The sequence below is a fragment of the Mercurialis annua genome, linkage group LG5 (assembly GCF_937616625.2).
Source record: "Mercurialis annua linkage group LG5, ddMerAnnu1.2, whole genome shotgun sequence".
Lineage (NCBI taxonomy): Eukaryota > Viridiplantae > Streptophyta > Magnoliopsida > Malpighiales > Euphorbiaceae > Mercurialis > Mercurialis annua.
This window is the reverse complement of record NC_065574.1, coordinates 41,038,101-41,052,502: the sequence shown is the minus strand read 5'-3', so window position 1 is coordinate 41,052,502 and position 14,402 is coordinate 41,038,101. Positions and strand designations below refer to the sequence as shown.

At 35.7% G+C, this 14,402-nt stretch overlaps 2 protein-coding genes across 2 annotated transcripts; both read right to left on the bottom strand.

Annotated features, from left to right (window-relative positions):
* Positions 1-2,084: 2,084 nt before the first annotated feature.
* LOC126679863 (VQ motif-containing protein 22) lies at positions 2,085-2,892 on the bottom strand. Its single transcript, XM_050374875.2, has one exon. It carries the CDS (start codon positions 2,817-2,819, stop codon positions 2,217-2,219), a length of 603 nt encoding a protein of 200 aa, XP_050230832.1. The 5' UTR covers positions 2,820-2,892; the 3' UTR covers positions 2,085-2,216.
* A 3,224-nt stretch (positions 2,893-6,116) lies between these two features.
* Positions 6,117-7,900, bottom strand: LOC126681854 (uncharacterized). The gene is made up of 6 exons (XM_050377408.1): positions 7,784-7,900; positions 7,089-7,699; positions 6,918-6,972; positions 6,788-6,809; positions 6,392-6,486; positions 6,117-6,344 (listed from the first exon to the last, which is right to left on the bottom strand). The coding sequence occupies exons 1-6, from the start codon at positions 7,898-7,900 to the stop codon at positions 6,117-6,119; spliced, it is 1,128 nt and encodes a 375-aa protein (XP_050233365.1).
* Between the last annotated feature and the right edge of the window lie 6,502 nt (positions 7,901-14,402).

The window sequence follows — 14,402 nt, the reverse complement described above, 5'->3', positions numbered from 1 at the left end:
AAGTACCATTATGAGTTATTGGCTTGTTGTTTGGCGATCCGGATGTACAATCCAGTTTAGGATTGATGTGCAATAGGGGTTTGGCAACACCTAGCGCTACCTAAAGTCTAAGTTTAGTTAGGGGTCTACAAGTGTTTAGTTTAGAAGTCTAATTAGGATTAAGAGTGTGCAAGTGTGTGAATGGGTAGATTTAGAAGTCTATTTTAGATGTAAATAATTTAATTCATATTTATCTGTACATGCTTTGCAAAAAAAGGTTAAATGGTTATTTTGGTGCCTGAAAGTGTTAAAAAAGGCTTTTTGGACCCTTAGGGTATTGTCAATTTAACCCGTCAAACTTGCAAATTTCTCCATAAACATCTAAGATATTGCAATTAGTCCAATTTTTTAGATTTAGGTCAAAATATCTTTGGATTTTTATAGGCTATTCACGGTTAATCACATTTCAATAATCCTACAAGTTTGCAAATGTGCACTGATATAAACAGCTTCAATTCAAATAAGCAGATCACAAGCTCCTCACCCGAACGAGTTTTTCTGAAAATCATCGTTGGACGCTTCAGTCCCTTATCACTTTAGGCCGGAAAATAGGTGTCTACAAATTTGAATAAATAATATACATTAAAAGTTAAGGAAAATAAATATTGAAACGACTATTTAAATATAAAATATGTATTAAGAATCAAGTGAAATAAAAACTAATGGTATGAAAAATTTAAGATGGATTAAACTTAGAGGATATAAAACTTTAATTATTGAATCAAGCAAATTCATTGTTTTTTATCATGGTTAATTTATTCATTTTTTTTATTTCTTCAGAAATTCTTATTGTATTTTGTATCCGAACTGATGCCTTTTGTTGCCGGGATATTAAACATTTCAAGTCACTGAACATACTTGTTATTACAAAAAGGGTACTAAACTTCATTTTATTACAAAAAAGTCATTAAACTATACATTTTGTTACAAGAGATGTCACTCGTATAAAACTTACCGTTTTGACACTAAAACGCACCGTTTTTGCTTATGTGGCAAGCTGGAATTACAAATAGAGATATAACTTAGTGACTTTTTTGTAATTCACGATAAGTTTAGTGTCATTTTGTAACAAAATTTGACCGAATCCGCCGTAGTGACCTCCCGTTGTACTAAAAGGTATAACTCAGTGACTTTTTTGTAACAAAATGAAGTTTAGTACCCTTTCTGTAATAACAGATAAGTAAAGTGATTTAGGGTGTTTAATATCCTTTGTTGCAGTCTACTATAGCCTAAGCCTTTAATATGCCATCTTGAGTGTACTACTTTTTATGCGAAAGCTATTAGTGTCGGTTTTTGCCACTGCTTATGGTTTAATATAAATTTCTATTCATCAAAAAAAAATTATTCAATTTGATACATATAATAAATTATTTAAACGACTATCATGAATGCTGCCCACATTCATCCCCTTCTCCTTTCTCACTCAAATCAATCAACATTTTTTGTGTGTGTAAAAACAAGGGTCATTAACCAAAATGGTACCCAACCTTCGCACATTGTCTCAAAGTGGTACCCAATTTTTAATTTGTATCAAAATGATACCCAACCTTCTAACATTTGTTTCAAAATAGTTTTTAACATTTTCTAGCCATTTTTTATGAGGTGGCAACCGGAAAAATGATTTTTTTGTTGATTGTAAAATAAGAGTTTGTTTTAATTTTTTAAACTATATAAATTTTATTTGTCATGAGATGTGGAAAGAATATAAAAAAATTAGTTTTCCGGTTGTCACGTCATCAAAAGTGGCCGGAAATTGTTTAAAAAACCATTTTGATACAAACGTTAGAAGGTTGGGTACCATTTTGATACAAATTAAAGATTGAGTACCATTTTAATAAAAGGTGCGAAGATTGGGTACCATTTTGGCTAATAACCCTAACAACAAACTTCATAATTGCAATAATTTTGTAAAACTTGTAGAGTTCCTACATTGGCCCAGGGTTTTGCAACAACGCATTATGGACGCATTAAAGAAGAATAAATTATTTCTACCAAAAGACAAAAATACATAAGATGTGAAAGAAAAGAAAAAAACATAGTGTAGATTTAGCCGCATTATAGAGTCAGATTTATGAAAAGTAAAATAAAAAGTAGATATAAAGAAAGTGTAAGCAGCACGTTATGTACATAAATTGGTCAATGTTGTGGACAAGTCCATGCCCAACTTTTTGTCCCTCTCAAAACAAGAAACTGTTGCTTCTGTTCTCATTAGACGCAGCCGATGGAGGCGGAGCAGCCGCCGCCGCCGCCGCCGCCTGTGAGGAAATACCCTCCATCATGAACCCCTGATCTACAGCTTCCAAAGGCCTAGGGTTTCCAAGTCTTTGAAAAAACAAATGATCACCACCATGACTAATATTCTGATCAGTAGCCTGTGGGAACATGTAACTAGATCCTTGGCTTGGCTGCTGGTACTGATACTGGAAATGAAAGTCTGCACTAGGGTTCACTTGTGTTTGTCGCTGACCGGGTGTGAAACTGAAAGTGGCCGGCACATTCAGCAGTTCACCGGAACCACCAAAAGGAGCGGTAGGTGCACCGGTGAACTGCTGTACCATTGCTCGGAAATTCGAAGTGTCTGTATTCAGTAAAGTTGTGGGCGTTCTTCTTGATGCTCTCGACCGTCTCCGCACCGGCCTAGACACACGCCCTTCGTTTGATGGGGTGGTGACGGTGGTTGTGACGACGGTGGCGTCTGACTGGTTGTTACCTCCGGCCACAAACATGCTACGGTTAGGATTATAGAATTGGCTCCATTCATCAGTTGGACTAGACATCATGGTCTTAGCCAACAAATAAAGAAGAAAATATTTAAGTGTTTATTTTCTAATGTGTTTTTGAAGGAAATAAAATGTGCCTACGATTGTGCTATTTATGCTGGTTTTTGATCATGGTCAAAGTAAAGACTAAATTTTGAGGACCAATATTAGCCATTGATTTCTTATTCCCAGCAGTAGGGACGTGAGCTACCACGCGAGGGTTTTCTTCTAGAATTCTTTGAACAGTGTATGTTTAGATATTAGTAATTATTAAAATTGAGTTTTCAAATTAAATTCTCCTATTTTTATTATTAAAATGATTAATTTCTCTTGGTTAATTAATGTTATTATTTGACTTTATTTAAACAATTCATTTGTATAATTATAATTTAATTTGATCTATGTATATATTTTATTTTTAAAATGAATTGCTTTACAAAATTTGAATTTTTTTTTCGATGAATTAAAACTTTTATAAAAAAACTATAAAAAGTGCCAAAAAATCTCCTACTTAAAGCTATCGCACAAGAAGGATTTAAGTAGCAATTTGCCCTCTCAATTTGTAAGTAATGTACAATTAACATATAAATTAATTTTATGGATAAATTAGTCATGAACTTGTTGATTGTGGGGAATTAGCCCCCTCTTGAAAAAATAGTTTAAAATTTGATGAGAAAAATTACCAATTGAGGGACAAATAACTTACAAGTTTAGGGGCAAATTGTAAAATGGGGCTAATTGCCCATAATATGCAAGTTCATGACTAATTTGCCCACAAAGTTAATTTGTGTGTTAATTGCCTATTGCCTGCAAGTTGAGGGGACAAATTGCTACTTAAGTCGCACAAGAAGTAGCACATACTAGATGACACACTAGAGACTACAGCTTAGAGAGAAAGTTAAAAGGTACCGTCCTGAAAAAAAGGATTGCTAAGAATTCAAGCCTGAATAAGAAAAACTCTTATTACAGCAAGTAAATAAAAAAGCCGCTTTAGAAAAGAAATTGAAGATAACATCCGTACTTTAATTTGATCTTCGATTATTTCAATGCTTCTAAATATCCCGCACTACCAAAAACCTAAGAATCTGCCATAAATCGTAATTGTCCCTTTGGAACTATTTCCAGCCATTGCCTATAAAAATCAACAAAAGAAGCCCACGTGACAGCTTCTGAAGAATGCTACACTACACCTCTTTTGCAATCTGATAATGAATGAATAAATGAACTTGTGTTTCCTCCACCTCACACATAAAAACTTATCATTGTCACGATTAATAATCGATTTTCTAGCTAAAGAAATCAAGCGTTGGCACTTTGTTATGAAACATAACCCAAATAAAGAACTTAACTCTCGGAGAAGCGTTTGATTTCCAAATCTGAATAAAAGGAGTCTTTCAATACTCCGCAAAAATATTTCTACCCTTACTTCATCTCTAGTATTAATCATCTTTGTATTATCAACTGTAATTCCCCACTGAAAAGAAATCCAAGCAGCAGTTTCTAGTGAAAATTCTTCCGTTCTGGCCTACGGAACAGCATCCCTCACATCCTCAGTAATAGCAACATAACATACATCTTCAGTTGTAGAGTTTTGTGTCACATCTGCTGTAGAAAACTCCACAGCAGCGACTCTACTTCTGTCTTCACCAGCAGTTCTTCCATATGCAGAAAGGTTCACAACAGCAGATTGAGCAGCAGTTCGAACATCGACAGAATGGATCACTGCAGTAAACTCCACAGCAGCAGCTCAACTTCTACCTTCACCTGTAATTCGTCCATCGGAAGAATGGTTCATGGAAGCATTCCGAGCAACAGTTCGCTCATCAGCAGCATTCGCCGCTCCCTCAACAGCAACAAATTCTGACCAAAAAGAATAAAATGAAGCTGCAGCATAATTACCTTTGATTGTGTTCCATGTTACCTCGTCATGTTGATCTTGTCTTTGATTTATCCGTGAAAAATTATATTAAAAGCTCCGAATAAATCAGCTCATTACCACGAAGACGGCGCCTCCATCTCCATCCATTTATCCAAGCCTCTCTTATATTAACACGCTTCATATTTGAAAGATTATAAATGTGGGGAAAAAGAACTGAAGTCAAATCATTACCCACCCCATTATCATGCCAAAGCGATATCAAACCTCCATCTCCCACATTAGATTTAACATGGAAAATAAAAATATTCCATGCTCGCTTGTCCACACAACAAATTTTCCGAATCCCCTTACGTACATAGGAGAATTTCTTCGACTCACCAAATTGCTACTCCTCCCATCCCGTAATTGAAGAACAGTGAGATACCACCTTATACCAAAACAAGTTAAATCGATTGATACATAACCTTCAGACCCACTTAAACAAGAGACTTTGATTACAAACTCGCAGCGTGTAAATACCCAAACTACCTTTGTCAAAATCTTGGCAAATATTTGTCGAAGAAACCTTACTAATGACTCGATAAGAGATATCACCTTTCCATAGAAATCTCTTGATATATATCTCGAGCGCTAAAGACACACTAGATGGCATACTGTGAACGGACATGAAGTAAACGGGAACACTAAAAAGTACAGATTTAAAGTACCGATCTGCATGCCGGAGATAACAACGACCCTTTCCATAGAGTCAAGCGCGATTTAAATCGCTCTACTACATGATCCCATGCCCCAGGTTTGAGTTTTTGATTAGCCAACGGCAGCCCTAGATACGTAATCAGAAGGGAATCCACTTTATAACCTACCACGCACGCAACTTGCAATAGATAATTGTCATTGACATTAATTCTCATTAATAGAATTATTATGGAAGTTAATTGTCAAACCCGAGATTAGCTCATAGCATCGCAAAATGCTAGTCAAGTTCTACAAATAGACCATATCAAAAGGAAAAAAAACAAAGTGTATCATTTGCAAACTGAAGCAATGAAATTGGTTCTTGATTTTCTACAAAGCAAAAACCCCTAGTAAAACCCATATCAACTGATCTATCAAGAATAAGCTTCAATCCCTCAACCGCAATTAGAAATAAATAAGGAGAGATATGGTCTCCTTGACGAACTCCTCTCCTTAAAAAAATTGGTTCCACAAGACTACCGTTAACCAAAACTGCAGTAGTAGCTATAGACAGGCACATTGACATCCACTCCCTCTATTTTACTGGGAAGTTCATACAGCGCATCAAATCTAGTAGATAATCCTAGCTAATACTATCAAACGCCTTATGAAAATCAAGTTTTAATACAAGTAACTTCTCTTTTCTGAAGCTAGATGAATGAGCTTGTTTGTAATCATAGAACAGTCCATAATACTCATTCCTTTCAAAAAGCATGATGACTATCTGAAATAACCTTAGACAGGATGGGCGCCCATCTCAAGGATAAAGTTTCAAATAGAAAATTAAAGAAGGCATTTCCCAAACTAATTGGTCTGTAGTATTTGATGTTTGCAGATCCTACCACCTTAGGGACAAGTACCATAAAATATGTATTCATACCTTGAGGTAAAGTATTAACTCTGTGAAAATCATCAAAGAATTCAATAAAAGTCTGCTTCATAAGAGCCCAAGCACGCCTATAGAAGTAGAAATTAAAACGTCTGGTCCTGGAGCCTTCTTCCTAGTACAAGCAAATAGAGCTGCATAAATCTCATTTTCAGCAAAAGGCAGCAGTAAACCTTCAGCCTCACCCTCTGAAATGTACAATTTCAATGTTCAACACTCTAAGTGCACCCAGATGGCTAATTTCCCCTGTACTTATTTAAACATCCTTAATTCTCCTTGTAGGATAATTTTCACCCATAACCTAGGATTTTTTTATATATAAATGATTATTGAATTAATTCAACCACAAACCAGTAGAAAATAAGAAGAACCAAGAACAGATTAGCAACCTAATTTGGATTATAAAAATAGTCTATACAATGTTTTTTTGGTAGAAAACAACCAAAAAGCTCTATTGGAAGACTTCAAAGAGAATACACCTAAACCTACTTTGAATAGACCTCAAAGCAGACTGAGCCAGGCACAACACCAGAACAGCCTTAATACAAAAGCCTCAGGGCAGAGACAAAACCAGCTAAAACAGAGCCTGATACAAAAGCCTCAGGATGACTTAGCAAACCAGAAAACCAGAAAAGAAAAGTCCTAATACAAAAGCCTCAGGACCAAGAAAACAGCTAGATCAGAGCTTGATACAAAAGCCTCAGGATGAAAAGCAAAACAGATAACTAAAAGAAAGCAGAAACAACCTGTTACAAAAGCCTCAGGCTAAAACTGCAAAACTCAAAATTACAACTGCTGAATACATCTAAGGATTTCATTCAAGGTGGCGCTGGTGCTATAGCCATTGAACTTGTCCAACAGGATATTTCTGATTCTTCTCACAATAGTACTACTATAACTAGTTTCTTTCAAAAAAAATTTCCTATTCCTGACATTCCACAAAGCATAAACCACAGAAGCAAATGTCACTCTTCTGATGTTAGCCAAAATGTTTTTACCAGTTGCTTTCCTGCAGAACCAACTAACCATCCTTCTCCAAGTCTCAATCTTCTCGGTAGTTCTGCAGATGGGTAAGAAAATCCTCCAAACTTCAACTGCCATGTCACACTCAAAAAAACAGTGCTCAATAGTTTCAATCCCATTAGTACATTGGACACAATCATTATAAGGGGTGATTCCCCAGTTTTTCAGCTTGTCTTTAGTTCTCAATCTTCTCTTCAGAGCCAGCCAGAGAATAAAGTTGTGCCTGGGAATAGAGTTCTTCCCCCACAATATTTTAATCCAAGGAGGGCAAGAATGATGCTCTTTGTAGACATTCCAAGTTTTGCTCACTGAAAACTTATCATGATTCATGACCTTCCAATCAATTTTATCTTCAATATTAGGACTTATCTTGTAATTCTGTATGTGATTCCAGGCTTCCTCAAAAGCCTCATCAATTGGGTCAGGAAACTCTCAAGTTCCATTCCTCCAAAGGTCTGCAACTTTGGTGTTTCTGGGGATGTCAGTATCTCTGATTTTAACCCTGGGAAAAGTCTCCATCATAGTGCTCCTCTGGATCCAAGGATCATACCAGAACTCAGTTCTAGCTCCATTGCCCATTTTGTAGTCTATAACTTGTCTGGCTTCAGTTCTGATTCTCAAAATGCCTCTCTAGATCCAGCTAGACTTATCATTGCTGCTGATTCCCCAAAAGCTCCTTCTTTTAATTTTATTATTCTTTATCCATTTAACCCACAAGGACTCAGGTCTGTTGTGAAATTACCAGATATGCTTGGTGATAGCAGCTTTGTTCCAGGTATGAATGTTCTTCACTCCAAGACCTCCTTCTGCTTTCAGCATACAGACTTCAGTCCAAGAGACCATAGCTTTATGATTAGCATCATCTTTCCCAGACCACAGGAATCTAGAACAGACTTTCTGAATTTCTTTACACACACTCTTAGGAAGGATGAGAATTGAAGCCCAAAAGATGTGCATGCTCATCAACAGTGAATTGATCAATTGAATTCTCCCTGCATAAGATAGAGCCCTACTTGTCCAGCTATGAATCCTGCTAGTTATCTTAGTAATAATACCTTTACAATCATCTTCATTAAGCCTTGAAGCAATCAAGGGGATACCTAAGTATCTCATAGGAAGTTGACCTTCTTTAAAGCCCAAACAGTTCAGCATCTCCCTTTTCATATCAACATCAACATTACAACAGAACAATTGACTCTTATTGACATTAACATTAAGCCCAGACACAGAATTGAAATAAGAAAGCTTATCTTTAAGGTACTTGACAGAAGACATATCACCATGACTGAATAACAAAAGGTCATCAGCAAAAATTAGGTGGTTCAGCTTAAGGAAGATGCAACCAACATGATATCTAAACTCATTGCTATCCCTAGAAAGATGTTTAGAGAGGTAGTCCATGCATAGAACAAAGATAAGTGGGGACATAGGATCCCCTTGCCTCAACCCTTTAGAAGACCTAAAATTCTCACCCTCTTTACCATTCCATAAAACAGTAAAGCTAGGGGTTGTAATGCAGTTCATAACCAAAGTAATGAAATTCTCAGGGAAGTTGAGGCCTATAAGCATTTCTTCAATAAAGTCCCAAGAAATAGAATCATAGGCTTTCCTAAGGTCAATTTTTAAAAGACATCTTGGAACCATTGTTTCTATGATAATTTTTAACTAACTCATGAGCAAGCATAATGTTATGAGCAATAGATCTCCTAGGAACAAATGCAAATTGGTTTTGGGATATTAATCTAATCAACAAAGGACTAAGTCTAGCAGAAATGACTTTGGTAATAACTTTGTATATCACATTACAGCAAGCTATTGGTCTGAAGTCACCGAGAGACTCATCATTAATACTTTTAGGGATAACAGTAATAGCAGTTCTGTTAATGAGATTAAGAATTTTACCATTAATAAAAGCTTCCTTGACAGCTTTGGTAAGGTCCTTTCTGATAACATCCCAAGTAGTTTTAAAGAAGAAGCTGTTGAAGCCATCAGGGCCAACAGCTTTATCAGAGCCAATAGTAAACACTACTTGCTTCACCTCTTCCTCAGTAACCTCCCTGATTAAACTATTTCCCTCCTCCTCAGTAACTTTGTCAGTCTCACTGTAGGAACTGTAGTCAATGTGTCTTCTGTCATTATCCTTATTGCTGAAAAGGTCTTTATAGTACCTTGTCATCTCTTTATGAATATCCTCAGCAGAGTTAATAATATCCCCATTATCCAACTTCAGAACAGGAATGCTATTTCTGATGTTTCTTTGCTTGATGGAATTATGGAAGTACTTGGTGTTAGCATCACCAAGGTTAAGCCAGGTGATTCTAGACTTTTGCTTAGCAAAACTTTCCTCACATCTTAAGAGGTATCTAAGATGAATAGACATAGCTTTTTCTTCACAGATGAGATGCTCCTCCATAGGATCCAGCTGTAAGTCCTTTTGCAGATTCTCTAGCCTTTCTCTTTGCTTAATAACCCTCTGGGAAATGTCAGAGTAATATTTCTTGTTGAGCTTGGCCAGTCTATAGCTTATAGCTTTTAACTTTTTCACAATCTTAAACATAGTGTAGCCACTTAAGTCTTTGTTCCATTCTTGATTAACAATATCAATAAACTTTGGATTAGTTGTCCAGTAATTGAAGAATCTAAACCTCTTGATATGCTTCTCATTGCTACTGTTCTGCAACTTCACCAAAATTCGATTGTGGTCTGATATACCACAAGGAAGGGCTTCATAAAAAGAATTATGTAAATTGTTACTCAACTCTCCATTAGCTAAAGCTCTATCCAATTTTCTTTAAATTCTCTCAACTCCTATTTGATTATTATTCCGGGTATACTTGCAACCAATATTCCTGATCTCAGGCACTGTGCATGAATTTGAAAAAAAGTGGTAGTTCGTGCATAAAAATGAGAAAATTTAAACTACGTGATTAAAATGAGAAAACGTGTAAAGTTCGTGATTTTTTTTGACATTAATCCTAAATACAATTCAAAACAAGACTTTCTAACTTCTTATAGTCATTTATGAAAACTCGATTGTTTCTAACCTTCTAATAATCCCAAAGGCAATAGAACCAAATAGTAATCCAAAGATCCCGATATTATTTGCCCGCTAAACTTGATCATTGTAAAAAAAATTGATCAATAGACCAAGGAGCCACCCAATTAATATTACTCAAACCCACAATCATATACAAAATTTTCCAAGCAAAGTGATAGTGAAGGATAATGTGCATTACCCATTTCCGGTTTCAAACAAATTGAACAGTTCAAATTAGTCTCATGAACATTTCCTTGCCTAGCTAAAGACTGTTTAGAAGTGATATGATCTCTGAACAAAAACCAAGCAAAAAATCTCATCTGCGAAGGAATCTTTGTATTCCAAACCAGCTTAAACAAATTAGTGTTGGATTGTCTTCTTGAAGGAGTTGAATTCCAAAGAAATTGCACCATTCAACGAGAAGAATAAACTGAATTTTTTAGGCATTTGAATATGTCAACCGAATTCACTAGGCATTTGAATATGTCAACCGAATTCATAATTAATGACGAATTACTTATCTGATGCAATAAGAAATAAAGGGCACCATTTTCTCCAATTCGTAGCCGAGTAGACCAGTTAAAGGTGGAGAACTGATATAGCTCCACATTGAAGACATCGCAGGCAAGAATATCATAAAATCTTGAAAGTTTGAAAAGACCATTAAATTGGAATTGCAGCTTCTCGTTTTCAGACCAATGATCTTTCCAAAAGCGAGTCTGGCTGCCCTTGCCCAAATTAATCGACACTGAAGCAATGAACAAATTCCAAGATGAACCATTCTTCACACAAGAAGCTAAAATTTCTCTCCAAAGGTGGGGCATCTCCCTCTACATTACTAAAAACAATATTAAAACAAATGAACTAAAGAAGAGATGCGTGTAACAACTGAATACCATAGAGAGTTGTTGTTTTCATTCAATAACTTTCAAACCCACATGAAAAATAAACATTAGATCAAGAGACTTTGCTGAAATAGGTGCCACTAGATGCACCAGATCAAAGCAAAAGTCTTATGCATTTTTCTAAAGAAACAACAACCGATTGAGGAATATACAAGTTACATAGGTACTAGACAAGAAGGCTACTTAGGACGGATTTCACCAAAGTCAGACAACCCGCATGAGATAATAATTTACCCTTTAAATAGGAAAGTAGGACCGAGAAATTACGAACCACAGGATCCCAAAACTTTGCATTAATCGACTTGAAAGATAATGACATGCCTAACTAAGTAATAGGTATTGATTCTATCTTACAATTAAGAATGATGGTAGCCGATGACGAATCCAATTGTAGATTTTTTTGGAAATTAAATTGAAGACCCAAAACCAATTTGAAGTACCGCAAAATACGCAACAAGTTTCAGATTGTTTCCATGTCATTAGGAATGAATAATAGTGTGTCATCAGCAAATTGTAACATAGAAAGTGATTCATCATTGTCATGACCCAAATCCGGGGACTGTGACCGGCGCTAGGGAATGGAAGTGTTGACTCCGAAACCCGCAGCAATCCTAACATTCATAATACAACCCATACATTTATCAATATAGAAAAGTGCTCAGGAAAAACCGAGAGTCTAACAACATTTTATCATAACCAATGTAGCAGTAATAATACTCGGCATCAACCCGAGTTTCCCAAACATGCATAACAATACGTCCATATAAGGACAATATACAAATACATAACCAACATAGTCTCAGACATACCTGATCATACATATACAATACTAGACGACTATTGCAGTCAAGAATTTAAAAATGTTTGACTAAACATAAATAAAAATGAAATAACCTTCAAGTAGAAAAGTTTGGAAGGTAATAACGCCCACAAATACTAATACTTGAAAGTGGGAAAAATAACAGAGGTTAGATAAAATTAAGTGAGTTCATATTATTATATATAATTAGTAGGTTAAAACCATTCAAAAATATTTGATAGCCGTTACAGATTATAAATGGAACCCTAAGCCATAATCCGAGTAACCTCAATATCATACTCAAATATATCATTAATCCAATAGGTCTTGGTATCGAGAGCGGAGCTCCCACTGACCGCACTTAACCCACAAATTAGGGTGCCGAGTTACTCTATCAATACGGGTCTCGAGAGTAGAGCTCCACCGAGTTACCATAAACTACATATATGGATCCAATACCAACTCATATATCTTTACCCAATCATAACTGATGCACACACAGTCCTATTATCGCCTAATAGGAAAGCACGTTTCAATATATTCATATCAGTTATAAAATATTTCTCAAATATTATATAATATATATAAGAAAATATATAAGTTACTTAATAAAATTAAATAATAACATAAACTCACAACACGAGATCACTAATCCATTACTCCACCATGCTTTGTACGCCATGATCCGACTTTGTCGCTCGAGTAGTAGAGGGGTCTAGGAAATAACAATAAATTAATACACAATTGCAATAACGTCCAGCCTAAGTCTAGATGATTCTAGACAAAACTCCAAACAACCACATAGTATAAACAACCCATAACAAGTAAATCAATATTTAATTAATTAACCAAATTGATACATATTCCATCAAACAATTGCATTTGGATTTTAGTCGTCGTCCATGGTTTTAAAGTCAATTTCCGGAAAATCCCCTTTTTAATTTAATGGTTATAATAAAAATAATCACTAATCATAATTAAATATCGAGTTGGCCGAGTTCTCAAAACTTCCACGCCTAACGCTAAAATTGGGAGACTAAAGTCCATCCCGCAATAATCATGAGTAAAATATAAATACAATTTCTTGTAAACGCGAAAAATACATTTAAAATATAGTGTTATTGTCTCACTTGAAGACAAAGGCGCACAACATCTCCCTAAGCTCAAGCCAAGCCATCTATAAACTCAACAACTCATGTGAGTAGCTCAATAATCATGCTAAAGACTCTACACATCAACCATATCATGTAGATCACATGGCACCAAATAATCTCAACTTAATTTAGCAATACCCAAGCTAAATCATGCACACTTATCAACCAAAATAAACAATGATGAGCCAAGAAATCCACATATAACATGCAAAATATGATATTTAGCATGTGAATCTAACCATTTATCAAAAAAAGTATCATACCAATCTCTACACCATGTAACAAAACCCAACTCAATAAATCATCCAAATTAATAATCCAGGATCACAAGGTTTACCTCTTGAAAGTTCTCCAAGCTAGAACACAAGATTGGAGGCAAAACACCCAAAAAGCTCCATAGTTCCACAATGAAGTTGAATAAAACACTCACACTTTGCCAAACCCAAGAGAATAAGGTCTAGAAGAGGAAAAACCAATGGATTTCAAAATTCAAAGTTCCATTTGGCCCAAGAGTGGGAGTAGAGATCTTGAGAAAGTGTTTTAATGATGTGTTAGAGAGAATTAATATTTTGGGAGAGTTAGGGGGTGAGAAGGCGAATGAGGAAGTGGCCAATTTACAGAAACCCATTTTCTCAAACATGATGTCCGGTCAGACCAAGTGATAGAACTGCTAGTAGTTCGTTCGGACCACTCTTGGTCCGATCGGACTAAGCTTTCAAAAAACTCCCGGCCAACAAGACCACCTTGGGTCCGGTCGAACCACCTTGGGTTTGAACGGAACAAGCTTAAAAAGGTTAGAAGTTTCACTTCCCGTCCCGAAAAAATACCAAAATATTGAGGTACCAGCCAAACAAAAGCTCGAACACATTAAACACAATTCAAAACATAAATACGGGCGAACATAGTACTCTGAACTAGCTCGGTTACATCGAGAAACTAGTTGGAAGAAAACAACAAAACTGGTATGAAACCTAATAAATACTATAAGATCCATGTTTCATACTCAATTAAAACTAATAGGATACTTAAGTATCGAACCTCAAAATTCTCCCAAGTGATAATTCTATCGCTACACAATCCAGAATAAGTCGGAAATACAATAAAAGCATGTCGAAAATGTACGGGGCATTACATTATCCTCCCGTTAGGATAATTCGTCCTCGAACTAACAAGAAGTCACCAAATC